We start from the raw sequence: 21276 nt of genomic DNA, 5'->3' as shown, positions 1-21276 counted from the left end.
GACGACGCAACGAGCTATGGAAAGAAGAATGATAGGTGTAACGTTAAGGGATAAGAAAAGAGCAGATTGGGCGAGGGAAGAAGCGCGAGGTAATGGCATCATAGTTGAAGTAAAGAAAAAGAAATGGGCATGGGCAGGACATGTAATGAGGAGGGAAGATAACTGATGGTCATTAAGGGTTATGGACTGGATTCCAAGGGAAGGAAAGCGTAGCAGGGGGCGGCAGAAAGTTAGGTGGGCGGATGAGATTATGAAGTTTGCAGGGACAACATGGCCACAATTAGTAAATGACTGGGGTTGTTGGAGAAGTATGGGAGAGGCCTTTGCCCTGCAGTTGGCGTAACCAGGTAACCAGGGTTATGATGATGATGATGCAAAAAATATGGAAGCATGAATATCAGGTATTTCGGACAAAATGTTTGGGACATACGATTATATTGTTTCATGAAAAAATACATATTTTTCTTGTCGTGACAGTGAGGAGCGTTCAAGAATTCGTTTGCAGCATCTTAGGGAATGGCAATGCAGTTATTATGCATGTATTTGATCCCGTGACAAATTTTATAAGGAGGAAGCCGAGCTGAAACAAACCCCCCCCCCCCCCCCTGCACCAAATTTCTGGCTATGCCACTGGTTAGCACTGGTCCCGTGCATACATCACTGAAAAACGCAGACAACGAAAAAAGCTGCAATCGGCATGGCGATGTAATTTGCTTATTTGTGGGATCAGTGATGTTCGTAGGCCGGAGCGAGAACAATTGGCCCAAGGAAATCGTGCATGCTATGACAATAATGACACGTGTACATGTTGATCTTTCTCGGGTGACCACATTTCACCGCTTAACAAATGTTATCGCGCAGCGCAGGACGCGCCTGCATGTATAGGAAGTTTCTGGAATGTTATCCATACTTCTATCCGCTGTCTGTTGTAGCCGAACCTTGTGATATCTGGTTTCATCGCGTGACGCGAATGGTGTAGAACTTTGTAGAAGACACGCGGGTCCCAGCGATCAGCGATCAGTCTGGAACATTCGACGACTGCTGTATAAAAGCCGACGCGCTTGACCCGCTGGTCAGAATTTTCGACGATCGCCGACTGTGTTCGCCGCTCTCGTTGTGCTTTAAGTGTAGCCTGTTTTGTGGGCACAGGTTCGCCCAATAAAAGCTAGTTTTGTCTTTCACAGTATTGCTAGTGTGTTCTTTAACTTCTCTACCACGTGACAATAAGATAGGTAATCATTGCGTAGGCGCGACCCTTTCATCTGGCTATAAGAGAAATTCTGTTATGTTAAGAGTAGAAACATAACTGATGCGCTCGTTCTTGTGTTGCTCTTCTTCTTTGTCCCTGTTTGTTTGCGAAAAAAAGTTATTTTTAAAGTATAGTGGAGGTGGAGGGGCGCACTTTCAGTGCGCATTCCCGCTTGTGTATATTAGCCCCTCGTGTTTGCAGAACTAAATTAGGCGTAAGAAACGTTTACAGGACATATCCGGCACCCCGCTTTCATGTCCGAGTCTGTCTGCTCCAAAAATATTTCGCGATGCATAAACAAATTGTCTCAAAGCTTCACTCTGAGAACTTTAAACTAGCGAAGGAGCAGCGGCGATTAGGCAAGCGAAGAGGAAAAAAAAAGAGAAAGGAAAGTCCGTGCTTGCACCTTGTGTAATGCCGGGTGTGAGTATGTTGTGGTCCACACATTTATAGCATCGCTTTACATTCCCTCTTCACCTTGGCTTACACTTACTTCCTAGAGGAACCTCAGAGAAAACGAACAGCATTATGCATCATTAAGGTTCTCTGTACCTTTGCAGCGCATAAAGAGATTGATTTTTCTATCTTCCTTGTCATTTTATTTTGGTCATATAAACGCAAAACTAAGTTGTCTCACTGAGGTCCATGCACTGCTCAGTCCCGGTCACTCAAAAGCATGAATATTTTGGGGGCTGACGAATAATATATTTGTGTGTTTGAAATTTGAGTAAATAAATTAATTAGTTAATTGGACAGCCGTAACAGAACACGCGAAGTTTCTAGCGCACACGCCTGCTTCGCCAGAACACGTTTGTGTGACTCCATCACGAATATCCCGACACGAGACAACGGTAACCTGGCTCAGCTTAGCCTTCACAAATTTATTTGCCTTCCGCCTCGGATGGGTGCTGCTTGTCGCGACTGCTGCAGCGACGAAACCATGCCTGATAGAACGGAGCGCGGCTGCAGTACACGCCTCATTGACGACGCCTCTTACGCTGTCTTACGTTGTATACGCTGTCGCACTACACTGCTTCAATACTAATCACGTTAGCGTTGGTACTGGTTCCTCGATGGTTTCTGCAAGAATTATCGAAAAATTAATAGCTTTCACGCAAAATAATTTGCAGTCCTTCAACTGAGTTTGTGTGGTGGAGCGTCATGGTCTTTAGAACGACACATGCTGGGCCTGCGAGAATGTCAAGAAATAGAGCCTTGTCACTTGCGGCATAGGTTGGTCCGCATAGACGAACAACACACAACGCCTACGCTGTATGCATTTAAATGCAAGTAATTACCCGAAATTTTCCCACTAGAGCAGCTCAGACGAACAGATATGCCACGCTGCCATGTTTCTGTCCTTTTGTACTGACCAACATTACGCGGTCAGCCGGCGTTCTCGCAGCACTACCTAGGGAGCGCCACAGAGCTACCAAATACGGACGGTGCCAAGTATACACCTTGGGATTTAGGACAAGAAAGTGCTACCGGTCTGTCACAAAGTGTGCTCCCACACGGCTTATGCGTGGTATACTCCAGGTGTAGCGCCTAACGGTGGAGGGTTCAACCACGCACAATTATGCTCAATATGGAAGTTTTCGGCAATGTTAAGAAGTCGAAGAGTGCCTGCCACATGGGAGTCCACTTAAACAATCACAATTAGGTTCTGATGCAGCACGTCAACTCGATTACTCACTCTTTAAGGCTGATTTTACACGAATTCATATGTTATGCGTAACTGTTGTAACCAAACCGGCAAATTTAGTTACGCCCTTAAAACAAAATTGCAAGATTAGTTACGGCCTTAAAAGTGGATGACAGTGTAAATCGGCCTCCACCTTGGACCCGCAACGCCGTTAGGGGTGTAAAAGTTATATACCGCTTTACACGCTCATAACTGTTTAACGGTGTGAACTATTCTAATGTAGTTAGCAAACGTCCAGTAAAAAAAAAAAAGGGCTATTGTGATTCGTCAATATTGCCGTGGTATATGTCTCTGGGCAGATTTGAACTCACTCAAGTGGTTATATTGCAATTGCGAGCCATTGAAGATGCATTGCCCCCTGAGTGCAAGAATGAACTGGGACTTGGGCATTTTTTGTCGCGCTTTAAAATTGTTTTGTCATATTTTTATTGTGTGTTGCCTGAGGTCAGTTAAACCGCGTCATAGAAAGATCTTTGGTAATTTTCTTGTTTATAAGAAATCAGAAATTGAATCGGCAGTAAAGTATTTACCACCCTATGCTTATGGCGGAACGCGAATGTTAAATCACCAAGCGATGAAACGACAAATCGGAAAACCTCCTGATACGCGAGGCCGGTTTCACTGTGCTCCATTCTATGCTTAGGTCCCACTGGGGTTATTGCAGCCGCTCGAAGTGGTTCGATGTGTCACACGGAATTATTGGGGAAGAGCTTTAACAAAAGCGGCATTTCATACGGTCGTCTACTTCTGATTAATGAATTCGTTTAGCCGATCCGACTTATCCCGGGAAAACGGGTAATTGTGAGCATACGTTCGACGAATCTTTAGACAATTATTGTTTTTTGCCCATTGACCTTACAGGAGAGATGGCAGGCCTACTGAAGTTGACAAAGCCCACTGTGGTATACTGCGACATGCAGAATGTGGCAAAAGTCACAGATGTCTCCAAGGATGTGCCGTCAGTGAAGGTATGGCATTTTCGTGCTTCTCGCGGTCGAGCATAGACTGCAGGTGGCCTCTTTATTGAATCCTTGCAAAGAAAACGTGCAATATTTTGAGCATTGAGCGAGGGCGACATTGCTAAAGAAAGCCTTTCCCATACGACGACTTCACATAAATTTGGGCTACCGAATCCACTAAATGCGATAGATATATTGAAGATGCTCGGAACCCGCAGCTGTGGCTCAGCGGCTATAGTGTGGCGTTGCCAAGCACGAGGTAGCGGGATGAAATACCGGCCGCGGCGGCCGCATGTCGATGGGGACGAAATGCGAAAACGCCCGTGTCCCCTACGTTGGACGAACGTTGAACATTCCCCCGTAGTCAAAATTAATCAGAAGTCTGCGATTACGACGTGCCTCATAATCAAATGGTGGTTTTCGCAAGTGAAACCATTTAATTAAAATATTAAGATACTCGCACATGTCTCTGACGAATCTAAGAGTCTTTCACTCTGAAGCATGTTTAAAGGGGCCCATAATGACACCTCAAGCTTGGTGAAAAAACACAGTCAGCGGATAGCATGCTACGCTGCTGTGAACATCTCAGCCAAATTTTTCAGCCGTGCGCGACCCGTGAATTTCGCAGGAGGAGCGCGATGTCGCCTTTCTCTAAAACGCTCTCCGTTCAACAGACGCCTGCTCCTCGGTCTTTTCTGGACGTATTGTTTCGTGATATAGTGGATTCCCCTACGCGGCTGCTATTGGCCGATAGCTGACGTTAATCAAGAAGGCGCTTCCGACAATGTGGCTCGCCATACCATTCTTACAAACCTGTCTCACGAACTGTGGTTGAAATATTTACAATTACAGACGCGCCTTTCTAAGAACCACACGGCCACAATAGGCATTGGCTCACTCAGAACTCCGACGTTACCTACCCGCAACAAAGGAACCCCTTAGAACGACAGAAAGCTGAGCTAGTTGGCAAGAATTCATTATGCAAAAAGGTGAGGCGTGCAGACAGGACACAAGAGAAGTGGACAACGCCGACTATCAACTGTCGGTGCTTTACATAAGGAACAGAATAAGTGCCTTTACAGCTATATCTCACGTAGACCGGCACATGTACCCGACTGACACGTGGTGATACCATTCCAGAGCTTGCGCAGATGAGTTTTGTATCTTCTTACTTCTTTTCGCCTTAGTGCCCCTTCAGTTGATAGTCGGCATTCGTGTTGTCCACTTCTCTCTTCTTGTGTCCTGTCTGCACGCCTCATCTTTTTGCATAAAGGAACCCCACAAGGTGCTGTTCTATCACCCATGCTTTCCAACATCGCTATGATGAAATTACCTGGAAAACTAAACGCAGTACCGGGAATCAGGCATGCAACATACGCCGATGACATCACTACCTGGGCCACCACTGGTTCCAAAGGAGAGAAACAAGACGCCCTTCAACAAGCGACCGACGTCGTCGAGCAATATGCAAAAACAAGTGGTCTCCGGTGTTCCCCCGAGAAGTCAGAACTATTAGTCGTTCGACAGAAATCACGAAGACAACTCAGCAAAATAATCCGCATCACACTCACCCTCGACGGCAAAGAAATACCCAGAGTAAACCCCGACCGCATTCTCGGCCTCCACATACAGCAGGATGGCGGAGGTGAATGCACCATCCAACGTCTCAAGCAGGCCACCTTCCAAATCATGCCAATGCATGGTCAGCCGCATACCCACCAAACAATACGGACTGAAAGAAGACGGCATTACACAGCTCGTCCAGGCCCTGACAATGAGCCGCATTGCCTACGCTGCTCCGTACTTACCCCTCACTCCCAAGGAGATAGATCAACTAGACGTGCTTCATCAGAAAGCATACAACCAAGCGCTCGGCCTACCACCGGGAACAGCGACACTCAACCTTGGAGCCCTAGGAATCTATAATACAATAACAGAAATTATAGCGGCCCACCTCACAAGTCAACGAGAACGCCTAGCCCTCACAACAACAGGAAGAACAGTCCTAGCGCGCCTAGGCTACCCCACACACGGTAAAGGCCACGAACAAGCAATCTATCTGGCCCCCAACTACCGGGAGCACATCAAGGTATCTCCTATCCCCAGAAGCATGCACCCAGAACATCGTGCCTGTCGTCGCCAAGCTCGCTCAATGACTCTACAGACAAAATATGGCAGTCTCCCCACTACACTATACAAAGATGCCACGCAGTACCCCTAAAAAGTAGCAATGATGGCCAGCATTGTCGACTATAACCTTCAAGGGGTGGTCTCGATGACGGTCCTCACTGCCAGCGCCCTCGTAGTGGAGGAGACAGTCATCGCCTTGGCCATCACCTCTATGGGACCAACGAGTACGTCACAATTATTACTGGCTCCTAGGTAGCTTACCATAGCTACGCGAGGGGCAGAATATCTTCAATCGCCCACCGACTCCTCAAACAAGCCTCCCAATTCCCAGACGTAGAAATAGTATGGACTCCAAGACACGAGTTCCTCCGTGGAAATTAGCGTGCACACGCTGTAGCCCGAGCTCATGGCTTCCGGGCGCCACAAAGGAAGGATACGGCCGCATCTTTGGAGCCCGTACCTTTACAATACAACGCTATACTGCAACACCACATACTGAACAGATGACAATACCCACCTCCGCACAAGACCCTCTCACGTAAAGATGCCGTAACATGGCGACAATTACAAACCAATACATACCCCCCGTTTAAGCACACTACAAGCAATACACCCTACACTATACTCATACAAATGTACCCTTTGTTACGACATATCATATTGACCGGAAATAAAGACGGGGAAGCGGGAGAGAACACATAAACAACACGGGCGGTAACTTCAGTTTGGCCTAGTTGTTGGCCTAGTTGGCCTAGAGACGTTGTTGTTTATGCGTTCTCTCCCGCTGTCGCCGTCTTTATTTGCGGTCAATATGATATGCAGTAAACACCAACTATGCCAAACTGAAGTTCTTCCTTTGTAACGACTACACCTCCCTATATCACACCACATAGACGTGCCCCAACGTGAAGGCAGCCCCGCAAATACCCAACCCACACCCGAGCAGTGGCAGGCCGTGCTGACTGGAGCGAACCTTTGTAAGCAGCAGCAACTGGTGCAGTGGGCCCGGGAGACAGCAAGAGCCGCAGTAGCCCTCGACTAAGGGCGCCTCCCGCACAAACCGAGAGACATCTGCTTGTCCTTTCTTTTTTAATAAATGTTTTTCCTCCTCTTCCTCCTTAACGGCCTACAACGAGAGCCGGAGGGGGGGGGGCGCTCACTGTGAGCTCTTGCTTGTCGAGAAGTGCCTCGTCCCCCTTGCATCTTTATAGAACAAACGCGACAAATGCAGCTGCTACGATCTCATTTTTCACTCCTGTGTGTATACGTGCAGGCACTGGTGGCAGCTGGTGAATACTGCGGTGCGGTCAACGTGGCTGCACTGAAAGATACACCCCGGAGCCACTTCAAGAGTCCGGCGCCCGCGAGCCCGCATGACGTGTTCACCGTGTTCCAGTCGAGTGGCTCCACAGGGCTGCCCAAGGCGGGCCTTATCACACACCGCAATTTCATCGCGGAGCTTGTGACCTTTAGGTGAGTCACAAGTGCCATTAGGCTAACTTGCCATACCATGGGCAGACCTGCCTACAGTTTAGCCCATGTTGACCCTTGTCTTGTGTAGTAGTGCAAAATCCTGTTTTAATGCTGCGTTGATTGAGTGATCGTCAGGTAAATGTCGTAGTTTCCAGTAGCTCGGGATAACACAGCGTACTGACACACCGATGTTGTTTATCTTGTTTCGGTGACCGTTTTTTCGCCATCTAACCACAGCTACAATGCCATCGCTTGGCGCAAAACATACCCAAGGTTTCCAGGTTATTGTCGCCGTTTCGACAGCTAAGCAGCCTTACCTACTCACACTGCCCACGCGAGGCGTATAATGGGCTGTACACAGTATAAAGTAAGCCAGCACCAGGCGGGATTGTTAGGCTGCTAAAAGTGAATTTTGTGCGTCAAGAACAAAGACAAGAATGAATTAGAGGCCTTGAACTTCCTAAATATACGTGCCATGCATTTTCGCCAAAACGCAAATATCTTACAAGGAGATGTGCTCGGCCTATATCAATAAGAAAAACGAAATGTTGAGCATTTGTGATGTTACAAAAGTGCCAGAAGTTTAACATGGCCGTCTGATGATATTGCTGGATTAGTGCCGGCTTAATGCAACCGGCGCACTGCTCACATCCATGTTGAATGTCCACTATCCCTTACCGAGACGTCACATTAGTGAAACTGGGGTGAAAACTCGCAAGCTTTCGGAATGCTGCTTGGAAGAAGTGCTATTTTGTGTCTACTGGATGCAAAGAAATTAAGACACAAGAAAAGCAGACAAACACTAAACGCAAGAGAGACGACGGGTTACTGAAAATTCAACATATTGTTACACGAGGACTGTAAGGGTCAACCCTCAGAATTTTCTTACCCATAAAAATGATATTATGCGGATCGAATGAAGAGTTGCAATAGTGGCGCATACACTCTCACACATTTGAAGAGCATTTTTCAGAAGGTGTTTTGCAGCCGAGAAGATGTTTGATGAAAAAACGTATTTTAAGGCCCATATCGAGCGAGTGCATTTCAAGGTCGAAAAAATGCAGATGCACAGTTATGTGTTGACGCTGGGTGGTCAACACTGGGCTAACGTCGGATGCTGAAGCACAGTGTTGAACATAGACTCGGATTTGAGTGAGCTTCGAGAAACGAGGACCCATACAGGCAGAAATCTTCTTGGAAAGCACGCAGCGCATTATCTAAGATTCACAGTGAAAATAGGGAAGCAACACCAGACGATCTCGACATTCATGGACTCAAAGTTGTGTCCCTTACCTAGGTACACTTTGTGGCGCAAAATGCATTTCTTCAAAAGGGACAGAAAGAAAGAACAGAATGAAGCGCCAATGAAGCGCCATTGGCGCTTCACGGTCTTTCTTTCTTCTGTCCCTTTTCAAGAAATATGTTTTGCGCCATAATGTGTACCTAGAAAATCTAAGCACCAACTTGCGCAAGAAGAAGTCCCTTTGGTTGTGCCTCTAGTCGCTGTGAATGAGGTTGTACGGCAAGAAGGAACCGTCGACGTCGACAGATGTTAGTACTGAAGTGTTGTAGCACTTGGGAAGATCCGATGGCGGAACCAACACCGGTATCCTTGATTTCTCCCTGCAGAGAACTCCCAATGTTGGTTTGAGTCCAGGAATCCTTCGTTTCTTTGTCCAAGACCAATTGACACTTCCCACCTACCTTTTCGGCTACTGGACCTTTATCAGTGGCGGCAATTCGTTGCTGTGCATTTTGAATTAACTCAGTGTTTGTAATTAGAGTTTCGCCAAACTTTCTACCTTCTTTACAGTTTTTTTGTGGGTAACGCCAACTTAGTGCACAACTATCCGAGGTCTCCTTGTAGGCTGTCCTCAGAGAAGGTAGCTTGAGCCTACCTGGCTGAAGCATTATGGTATCCTGAAAAGGCGTCGATCACAGCCTTCAGTAGAGAAAAGTTGCAGTTTAAAACACGACAGCTTCTAGCCACGTTTCGCAACGAGTGGTGATGGGCTCAGGCAGAAGGGTACCTCCGGCAACTTCCACTTGTACGAGCACCTGCCAGAAGGCACCTTCAATGACACGACCTTGGCTGAAGCAGTCTAAGCTCGTTAACGTCCTTGAAGTGTTTCGTCAGTTTTTCGCAAACGCGCTGAAATGAATGTGCTGGGCCTGTGACCTGCACCATATGCGGGTAGGTCTTCGACAGATGAGCATTGTTGTGCCTGTAGGCTGTGGCGTCTGTGTAGAGCAACGTAACCTTAGCGTCTTCGACACCTATCGGGTTGAACTCAATTGAATTCCGGGGTTTTACATGTGGAAACCATGATTTGATTATGGGGCATGTCGTAGTGAAGAAGTCCGGATTAATTTTGGACACCAGGGGATCTTTACCTTGCCCCCAATGCACCGGATACGGGCGTTTTTTTTTCGCATTTCGTCCTAGTGAAAAAGCAGCCGCCGCGGCCAGGATTTGATCCCGAGACCTCGTGCTTAGCAGCGCAACACCACAGCTGCTGAGCGACCGCGACGGCGTCCTGTAGGGTCTGGTTTCAGAGTCTTTTAGGAACTGGTTAACAAAGTACGCTTTACGTTCCCCATTTGTTCGCTCCAAAGGCGTTGCGCCTACTAGGAAAAGCCTTGTCTTCTCGTCTGCTGCAAGCTTCTGGGCTACAAAGTGAGCCACAGAGAACTCCACGCTTGTCGTCTCATCTAGGAATCAGGAGTCGCCAAGCTCTTCTTTAATTATTTTTAATGTTTGTTCATATAAAGGACGGAGGCAGCTATTCCGCAATGTAGTCTCATATGGCACGCTGTGGTTGAAATATTTACGTAGGAATTGTTCCAGCACAGGATTTTCATTTCAACCGCACGGAGAGGCTGAACGCGGGCTCTCTGTGCGGCCATTCACAGCCTCTCCATCTACGGTGGTGTAGTTCGGAGAGTCAAGTCTCTACTGCGGAATTTGTTTATTATTTTTATTTATGCATACAATAATGCAGGCGTGGCCCCAGCAGGAGTGGCATACAAATGATAATAAAAGATAATAACATCAGCAGACGTAAATTACCAGCGCGCAGAATATCAATCCAGTCCATCAACTGCAAGTACAAAGCAGGGAAATAACGCTCGATCATGTAATGAAGGAATTTTCAAAACAAATAAAGAGAGGAACATATGTAGAAATGAGTCATAAATACAGTTTAAGCGAAGTAAAAAGAATAACGCAAAAATAAACTTGGTTATCAATTCAAAAGGGAACAATGATATCAATAACCCAGATGGTCAATGGAATCAATAGTGGTGAGTAGCAACTGAAGTAAATTGTTCCAATCCGTAATGGTGCGTGGGAAAAAAGAATAAAGTCGTTAGTTCTGGCATTCATCATCATCATCATCAGCCTGGTTACGCCCACTGCAGGGCAAAGGCCTCTCCCATATTTCTCCAATTACCCCGGTCATATACTTATAGTGGCCATGTTCTCCCTGCAAACTTCTTAATCTCATCCGCCCACCCATCTTTCAGCCGCCGCCTGCTACGCTTCCCTTGGAATGCAGTCCGTAACCCTTAATGACCATCGGTCATCTTCCCTCCTCATTACATGCCTTGCCCATGCCCATTTCTTTCTCTTGATTTCAGCGAAAATGTCATTAACTCGCGTTTGTTCCCTCACCCAATCTGCTCTTTTTCTTGTCCCTTAACATTACACCCATCATTCTTCTTTTCATAGCTCGTTGCGTCGTCCTCAATTTAAGTAGAACCCTTTTCGTAAGCCTCCAGGTTTCTGCCCCGTATTGAGTAGTGGTAAGACGCAGCTATTATAAACTTTTCTCTTGAGGGATAATGGCAACCTGCTGTTCATGATCTGAGAATGCCTGCCAAACGCACCTCAGCCCGTCCTTATTTTTCTGATTATTTCAGTCTCATGATCAGGATCCGCGGTTACTACCTGCCCTAAGTAGATCTATTCCCTTACCACTTCCAGTGCCTCGCTACCTATCGTAAACTGCTCTTCTCTTCCGAGACTGTGAAACATTAGTTTTCTGCAGATTAATTTTTAGACCCACCCTTCTGCTTTGCCTCTCCAGGTCAGTGAGCATGCATTGTAATTTGTCTCTTGAGTTACTAAGCAAGGGAATATCATCAGCGAGTCGCAAGTTACTAAGGTATTCTCCGGTAACTATTGTCCTCAATTCTTCCCAATCCAAGTCTCTGAATACCTCCTGTTAACACGCTGTGAATAGAATTGGATAGATCGTACGAAGGACTACGGTGGCTGTGGAGCCGCTATAGATATCTTTCAGTATTTTTACATACGGTCGTCTATACCCTGATTCCATAATGCCTCCATGACTGCTGAGGTTCCGACAAAATCAAACGCTTTTTCGTAATCGACGAACGCTATATATAAGGGTTGGTTATATTCCGCACATTTCTCTGTCACCTGAGTTATAGTGTGAATATGGTCGATTGTTGCCTCGCCTTTACGGAATCCTGCCTGGTCCTTTGGTTGACAGAAGTGTAAGGTATTCCTGATTCAATTTCCGATTACCTTAGTAAATACTTTGTATCCAACGCACAGTAAGCTGATCGGTCTATAATTTTTCCAGTCTATGGCGTCCCCTTTCTTATGGATTAGGATTATGTTAGTGTTCTTCCAAGATTCCGGTACGCTCCAGATCATGAGGCATTGCGTTTACAGGGTGACCAGTTTTCCTAGAACAATCTGCCCACCATCCTTCAACAAATCTGCTGCTACCCGATCCTCCCCAGCTGCCTTCCCCCTTTCCATAACTCCCAAGGCTTTCTTTACTCCTTCCGGCATTATTTGTGGGATTGCAAATTCCTCTAGACTATTCTCTCTTCCATTAGCGTCGTGGGTGCCACTGGTACTGTACAAATCTCTATAGAACTCCTCAGCCACTTGAACTATCTCATCCATATTAGTAATGATATTTCCGGCGTTGTCTCTTAACGAATCCATCTGATTCTTGCCAATTACTAGTTTCTTCTATACTGCTTGTAGGCTTCCTCCGTTTCGGAGAGCACGTTCAATTCTATCCATATTATGCTTCCTTATATCAGCTGTTTTACGCTTGTTGATTAACTTCGAAAGTTCTGCCAGTTTTATTATAGCTGTAGGGTTAGAGGATTTCATACATTGGCGTTTCTTGATCAGATCTTTCGTCTACTGCGATAGCTTACTGGTATCCTGTCTAATGGAGTCACTACCAATTTCTATTGCACATTCCTTAATGATACCTATAAGATTGTCGTTCATTGTTTCAACACTAAAGTCCTATTCCTGGGTTAAAGCCGAATACCTGTTCGGTAGCTTGATCCTGAATTCCTCTATTTTCCCTCTTACCGCTAACTCATTGATCGGCTTCTTATGCACCAGTTTCTTTCGTTTCCTCCTCAAGTCTTCCGTTCCCTCCTCAATTCGATTTCTTACCATCCTATGGTCACTGCAGCGCACCTTGCCGAGAACGTCCACATATTGTATGATGCCAGGGTTAGCGCAGATAATAAAGTCTATTTCATTTCTAGTGTCGCCATTCGGGCTCCCCCACGTCCACTTTCGGCTATCCCGCTGGCGAAAGAAGGTATTCATTATCCGCATATTATTCTGTTCTGCAAACTCTACTAATAACTCCCCCCTGCTATTCCTAGTGCCTATGCCATATTCCACCACTGCCTTGTCTCCAGCCTGCTTCTTGCCTACCTTGGCATTAAATTCGCCCAGTATTATAGTGTATATTGTTTTGACTTTACCCATCGGTGATTCCACGTCTCAATAGAAACTTTCGACTTTCTGGTCATAATGATTGGATGTAGGCGCGTAGGCCTGTAGGACCTTCAATTTGTGCCTCTCATTGAGTTTCAGAACAAGACCTGCCACCCTCTCGTAAATGCTATAGAATACCTGTATGTTACCAGCTATATCATTATTAATCAGGAATCCAACTCCTAGTTCTCGTCGCCCCGCTAAGCCCCGGTAGCACAGGACGTGCCCGCTTTTTATAACTGTATATGCTTCTTTTGTCCTAACTTCACTGAGCCCTATTATATCCCATTTACTGGCCTCTAATTCCTCCAATAGCACCGCTAGACTCACTTCACTAGATAACGTTCTAGCGTTATCCTAGGATAACTGCTCATCCTGTCAGGATGAGCAGTTCACCGGAGAATGCGCGAGTGAAGCAGAAACGCGCAATCATTCCGTACATCGACGTTATCTCGCACAGACTGAACAAGATTGGCAATAACGCAAATATAAGCGTCATCTTTTCAGCGGCAATCAAGCTGTCCAACTTGTGCAAGGCCAGCTACTGTGGTTCTGAGAAGCGCAGTTGCCGGACAAATCACAACGAAGGATACGTTCTTCGTGAGAAGAATATCGTGTATGAACTGCCCTTGTCGTACGGCAAAGAATACGTCGACCAAACAGGAAGGTGCGTAAATGACAGGTTGCGTGACCACGCAAATAATGTGCGAACTGGAGGACTGGGGCATCTGACTTTTCACTGCAGCAAGCATGGGTGCAGTCCCATTTATAAACAGTGCACGGTGACAGGAAGAAGCGCAGCGCAAACAACACGTGAGATTATTAAGCGGTGAAGATCGCTAGTTTAGGGAGCGCTTGTGTTAGCGGGCCTTCAATCGATATTTCAAAAAAAAAGAATTCGATTTTTTAAACGAGACGCAGGGGCTGGTCTGATCGAGATGAGATTTTGATCTTGCAATTACAAAAAAAAATTTTATGCTATGCATGGTCGTTCTTTCATCTTTGATATCATCTTAACTTTCCATTACACATGTCTCGTTGCTGTCTCATTTGATTGAAAATCAGTACATAGCGCATGCGTGCGGTGGAGTGTGTTACCTATATATATGTGTACCGCTTCGTGGAGTAAAACAATTGTTGGAAGTTAGCGCTGTGTCCGCGTCTTGCCACTGTCTTTCGTTCCTTTTCGTGCGCTAAAAAACTCGGTCATTAAGGGTTACGGACTGGATTCCAAGGGAAGGGAAGCGTAGCAGGGGGCGGCAGAAAGTTAGGTGGGCGGATGAGATTAAGAAGTTTGCAGGGACGACATGGCCACAATTAGTACATGACCAGGGTTGGAGAAGTATGGGAGAGACTTTTGCCCGGCAGTGGGCGTAACCAGGCTTATGATGATGATGATAATGATGATGATGATGAGAAGCGCAGAGTAGACTGCTTGACGGGCATCAGAGCACTAACGTAGACTGGATCGGCGTAGTGTGACTGAACCAGAGTGCGGAATCTGTCTAGGTATACCTTGGGACACACGTACTTATGCGGATACGCGGGGGCAGCGCCGCTTCCATCACTGGTGGTTGCCGGATATCCAACTGGAAATAATTCACAAACAAAACAGTAGATTCATAAAGTCACTTATGAAGTCAGAAGGTAGATGCATAGGGCCCGCAGCCGGGAGGAGGAGGCTAGTCGCAAAGTCCCCCTTTCCCACTTCGCATGAAAGTGGCCTGTGTTCGTGCTGAATTTGGCCAAAGCTGCCGCGCGGCATTGGCCAAGTCACGGAGCACAATCCGCTAATGTTTGCCATGTTTACGAAGAGCTTTCTTCTGCTGCGTTTAGCTCAGAAGCTTCTATTCATTTTTTAACGCACTAGGACACGATACTGCAATTATGAATTATTATGAAAAATACTTATATAGCAAACCGTCGTTAACTATCAGTATTCACACGCAATATTTTGCACTTAGTAACTTCGGGAAAGAAGTAGCTTTGAAATTCCTAACTTGTGGTTATGTTTAGAGCTACAGTTTAACTAGTCCACAGATATTGTGGGCTGTAGTATAAAGAAAATAACTTCCTAGCACCATCAATCGTTTATTTTGTCTATGTGTTGTGAGGTGGATCAACTCAAGGTGGCCGATTTCTCAGTCATCGAAAACTCAACACAATTAAAAGTTGAACGTTTTCCTTTTAATTCACACATTCCGTAGGGCAAAAAGACACCTACATGTAGTGCGAAAATGTCCATCTGTTGATTCACAACTAAAATTTGTACATAATGAGCGCACATAGATTCCACAACGTCCAAAGCAATGCGAAAATTAGCCATCACAGGCTGGTTACCCGAAACTTGACTATCGCGTATCTTATGACGGCGAGACATGTTGTGGCTTAGACAAAGAATCTAGAGTACAATATTACACGTATTTCATTGACGGTATGCGAAGAAAGGACCCACAGAATTTTAAACTGGCTACATCAATTTGCATAAACAGGAAGTAGCTAATCATCATCACCATCATCATCATGATTGTTATCATCATCAACATCATCCTATTTTATGTCCACTTCAGGACGAAGGCTTCTCCCTGCGATCACCAATTACCCCTGTCTTGCGCCAAAGATTCCAACTAGCGCCCGCGAATTTCCTAATTTCATCGCTTCACGTAGTCTTCTGCCATCCTAGACTGCGTTTCCCTACTCTTGGTACCCCTTCTGCAACACTAATGGTCCAACGGTTATCAAACCTGCCCATTACGTCACCTGCCCAGCTACATTTCTTTCTCCTAATGTCCATTAGAATATCCGATACCCATTTGCTCTTTGATCTAAATCGCTCTATTGCTGTCTCTTTTTTTTTTCAGATTCAGATTTATTAGTTCCAAACAAAAAAGTAGTAATTACATAAGAAATATACAGACGAGGGTCCCAAAGTGAAAGAACTGTAGTGGGACCCTCGGTTAATACTAACAACATTGATGGTGACATCAATAGTCAGCAAATTAGCGTATTATAAACAACATCTACAGATCAGATACATCATTATACATGTCATTTACAATCAATCACGAAAAAGCACGTTATAACAGAAAGTCGGAAAAATGCATGGATGAAATACAACAAATGACATGTGAGATAAATGTCAGAGGTACACCGCTAGATCGTAGTTAAGTTAACGCAGTAAATGATGCTTAATGTGATTTTTAAAAATTGCAAGAGAAGTACAAGTTTTTATGGTTGATGGTAATTCATTCCAAAGAGAAATTGCAGCGAAGGAAGATGTTTTTTTGCCGTAATTGGTATGAACCATGGGTAACAAGAAATTGTTGTTAGCCGCAAATCTGGTCATATTTTTATTCTGCAAAAGGTCAGTTGCAATGAACGGATACATAAGGTTATTATGAAGCAACTTGTGGAGTAAGACGAGTATGTTAAACTGGAACAAATTATTAATACACAAGATATTATACGCGCGAAGTAACAAAGAGGCATTGGATTGCATGGAGCTAGAAGTGATAATGCGTATTGACTGATTTTGGATATGTTGAATTGATGATAAGTGACAAGCGTACGTTTTGCCCCATGAAACAATGCCGTAATTAATGTGACTATGAATGAACGCATAATACAACGCTAGCAGAGCCTCACGAGAAAAAAAAGGGCGAGCTTTAATTAATGCACGTATACCAAACGCAGTCTTGTGTTTGAGATGTTGGAAGTGAGAGCGAAATGTAAGTTTAGGGTCAAGATATATGCCAAGAAAAGTGACATCAGTGCTAACGGGAATTGAATGACTTCCAAGCTTTACTTCAGGAATAGAAGTTAAGGCCCTTTGAGCACTTTTGAATAACATAAATTTAGTTTTTGAAGGATTAAGAACTAAGTAATTGTTGCTACACCATTTTATAATGTTACTTAATGCGATATTTAACTTAGAAGTAAGAGTAGTAACAGATTTGTCAGATGAAGCTGTGGTTGTGCCATCTGCGTATAAAATGCAATGAACGCAGTTGGTGGAGTTAAGAGAATCAGGAAGATCATTAATATATAAAAGAAGAAGGAAAGGGCCCAGAACTGATCCCTGTGGTACACCTTGGTTAATACATTTTGTTACTGAGAAAGTATTTGCTGCATGTACTGTGTATGGCCGGTCACGTAAATAATTTTTTAAGAATGTTAGCGCAGGACCGGTTATACCATAAGAGTCAAGTTTATTAAACAGGGCTTGATGGTTAACCGTGTCATAAGCTTTACTGAAGTCTAAAAATACAGATCCGACTAAGTTTCCCGAGTCAATACATTTTTTTATGTAGTCAGTTAGAGATAGAACAGCTAGATTCGTGGAACTTCCTGGGCGGAAACCAAATTGATTGTTCTTTAGCAATTTAAACTTTGTTAAGTAGTTATTAAGACGTTTAACAAATAATTTCTCAATTAGTTTACTAAGGCAGGAAAGAATTGCAATTGGTCGCTAATTATTAACTGTATTTTTGTCGCCTTTTTTAAAAACAGGAATAATCTTTGCATTTTTTAAAAATGAAGGGAATGCACCTTTGAACATAAGGTTGATAATATTACAGAGCGTGTCGCAAACTAAATGCGCAACCAGTTTTAAATGCCTGACACAAATATTGTCTAAGCCAGGCCCTGTATTTTTAAGGTTAGCAATCGTGGAGCACACTTCATTTGGTGTAGCTGGTAACAAGAAGAATGATTGTGTCGTACGGCTCAAAATATTATGAAATTGCGCATGTACGTTGGTATTAGTGTAAACAGAAGAAAAGTAGTCCGAAAACGCGTTAGCAATTTCGTTGGGCTCAGAAAGAGTGAGACCATTGTAATTTATTTTGGTTATAGAGGCATCAACAGACGATTTGTTTAGAAAAGAGTTCAATAACTGCCATTGCTTTTTGGGGTTGTCCTTATTCTGATCAAATTTATTTTCATAGTACTTTTTTTTGCCTGTTTAAGTAAAACATTCAGTAATTTACAGTACCTACTATAGCGTCTAGCTAGTCTAGTATTAAAGGGCTGACGTTTACTTTTCTTGTACATGTTTTCCTTCTTTCTTAAACTTTCCAGAAGACCGTCCGTCATCCATGGGTTGCACGGATATTTATACTTTTTCCCACATTTAACAGTGCGTGTGTTAGTTGAAACGGCCAATAAAAATGAATTGCAGAATTTGTTTAGTGCTTCTTCGGGATCAGACAAAGAATTAATTGGCGACCAATGAGTTTTACTGATGGCTTCAATAAAGGTATCTGCACTAAATACGGAAGTAAAGTAGCTATTATCGTTCTCATGTATTTCATTGTTAAATGTAAGAAAAACAGGAAAATGATCGGTTATGTCAGTATTAATAACCCAGGAGCAAGGCGGTGGTGATATGTTAGATAACACGTGATCAATAAGCGTACTGCTCCCACGAGAGGCTACCCTAGTTGGGCAGTCAATGAGTGATTCAAAACCGAATCCAGTATGCCTAGCATTATTCGTTCCATCGCCCCCTTGCACGGTCTTTTATTTGGTCTCAGGCTTCTTTGTCAATCTCCAAGTCTTTGCCCCATATGTCAGCACCAGTAAAATGCACAAATTGTACACTTTCCTTTTCAATGATAATGCTAAGCTTCCAGTCAGGAGCTGACAATGCCTGCCGTATGCGATCCAACCCATTTTTATTCTTCTATGAATTTCACTCTCATGATCAAGGTTCCCTGTGATTAGTTGACCTAGATAAACGTACTCCTTCGCATACTCTAGGCGTGACTGGCGATCCTGAACTCTTGTTCCCTTGTCCGGCTATTCATCATTATCTTTATCTTCTGCATAATAATTTTCAACCCCAATCTTACACTCTCTCAGTTAAGGTCCTCAATCATATGTTGTAACTCGTCTGCAGTGTTGCTGAATAGAACTATGTCATCTGCAAACCGAAGGTTGCTGATATATTCACCGTCGACCTTTACTCCTAAGCTTTCCAAGTTTCACAGCTTGAATATTTTTTTACGAACACGCAGTGCATAGCATTGGAAAGATTGTTTATCCTTTTCTGACCCCTTTCTTTATTGGCTTCTTTCTACATTTCTTGTGCAGAATTAAGGTAGCTGTGGAATCTCCGTAGGCAATTTCCATGGTATTTACGTAAGCTGTCGGTACTCCTTTATTGTGTAATGCCTATATGACTGCTGGTCTCTCTATTGAATCAAATGCTTTTCGTAATCTATGAAAGTCATATTGAGAGGATTATTGCAATGTGCGAATATCTTGATTACCTGATTCATGACATGGATGTGTGCCATTGTAGAGCATTCATTTCTGAAGCCAGCCTGTTCCCTTGGATGACTAAAGTCCATTGTTGCCTTTATTCTATTGGAGATTATTTTGGTGAATATTTTATATAATACTGGGAGTAAACTAATGGGCCTATAATTTTTGAATTCTTTAACGTCTCCATTCTTGTGTATTAGTATACTGCTTGCATTCTTCCAGTTTACTGGGACCCTTGCAGTCGATGGTTGCCTCGTATAAACAGCTGCCAGTTTTGTAAACATTATGACTCCTCCATCTTTGATTAAATCGACTGTTATTCCATCTTCTCTTGCCACTATTCCTCGTTTCATGTCTTGTAAAGGCCTTCTCACCTCACCTCATGGTCAAGCACGGCATCAGCATTGCCACCGACAGCATTTTACCGCCGGGATTTAAAGGACTTGCATCGGCTTTCCGACTTCAGTGGGCACGGGAGAGCAGCGACGATGTTGTTGCTCAAAATCCCCTTCTGCTTTCATATGCAGTTAATCGCCTTATTCTTCGGATGGCTATCCGCGCCTGCGCTTGGACCAACTGCCCCTGCATCGACGCCGTTGCCGTTATCATCACCGCTCTTGATACCTTCGGCGACAGCGAGCGATTACGTCCAGTACGAGCTTTGCCCTGGTGCCACCTCCCCATCATGGTCAAGCACGGCATCAGCATTGCCACCGACAGCATTTTGCCGCCGGGATTTAAAGGACTTGCATCGGCTTTCCGCCTTCAGTGGGCACGGGAGAGCAGCGACGATGTTGTTGCTCAAAATCCCCTTCTGCTTTCATATGCAGTTAATCGCCTTATTCTTCGGATGGCTATCCGCGCCTGCGCTTGGACCAACTGCCCCTGCATCGACGCCGTTGCCGTTATCATCACCGCTCTTGATACCTTCGGCGACAGCGAGCGATTACGTCCAGTACGAGCTTTGCCCTGGTGACACCTCCCCATCAAGGTCAAGCACGGCATCAGCATTGCCACCGACAGCATTTTACCGCCGGGATTTAAAGGACTTGCATCGGCTTTCCGCCTTCAGTGGGCACGGGAGAGCAGCGACGATGTTGTTGCTCAAAATCCCCTTCTGCTTTCATATGCAGTTAATCGCCTTATTCTTCGGATGGCTATCCGCGCCTGCGCTTGGACCAACTGCCCCTGCATCGACGCCGTTGCCGTTATCATCACCGCTCTTGATACCTTCGGCGACAGCGAGCGATTACGTCCAGTACGAGCTTTGCCCTGGTGCCACCTCCCCATCAAGGTCAAGCACGGCATCAGCATTGCCACCGACAGCATTTTACCGCCGGGATTTAAAGGACTTGCATCGGCTTTCCGCCTTCAGTGGGCACGGGAGAGCAGCGACGATGTTGTTGCTCAAAATCCCCTTCTGCTTTCATATGCAGTTAATCGCCTTATTCTTCGGATGGCTATCCGCGCCTGCGCTTGGACCAACTGCCCCTGCATCGACGCCGTTGCCGTTATCATCACCGCTCTTGATACCTTCGGCGACAGCGAGCGATTACGTCCAGTACGAGCTTTGCCCTGGTGCCACCTCCCCATCATGGTCAAGCACGGCATCAGCATTGCCACCGACAGCATTTTGCCGCCGGGATTTAAAGGACTTGCATCGGCTTTCCGCCTTCAGTGAGCACGGGAGAGCAGCGACGATGTT

General features: G+C 45.0%; 1 protein-coding gene across 1 annotated transcript in view; it reads left to right on the top strand.

Moving 5' to 3' along the window:
- The window catches only part of LOC142558616 (uncharacterized), a 217623-nt gene that overhangs the window by 69162 nt on the left and 127185 nt on the right, over window positions 1-21276 (top strand). The window contains exons 4-5 of the mRNA XM_075670792.1: window positions 3816-3922; window positions 7317-7516. Coding sequence (XP_075526907.1) covers window positions 3816-3922; window positions 7317-7516 — 307 coding nt within the window. The remainder of the gene's footprint in view (window positions 1-3815; window positions 3923-7316; window positions 7517-21276) is intronic.

This window comes from Dermacentor variabilis, chromosome 9 (genome assembly GCF_050947875.1).
Source record: "Dermacentor variabilis isolate Ectoservices chromosome 9, ASM5094787v1, whole genome shotgun sequence".
NCBI lineage: Eukaryota > Metazoa > Arthropoda > Arachnida > Ixodida > Ixodidae > Dermacentor > Dermacentor variabilis.
This window is presented reverse-complemented; position numbering and strand designations above follow the sequence as displayed.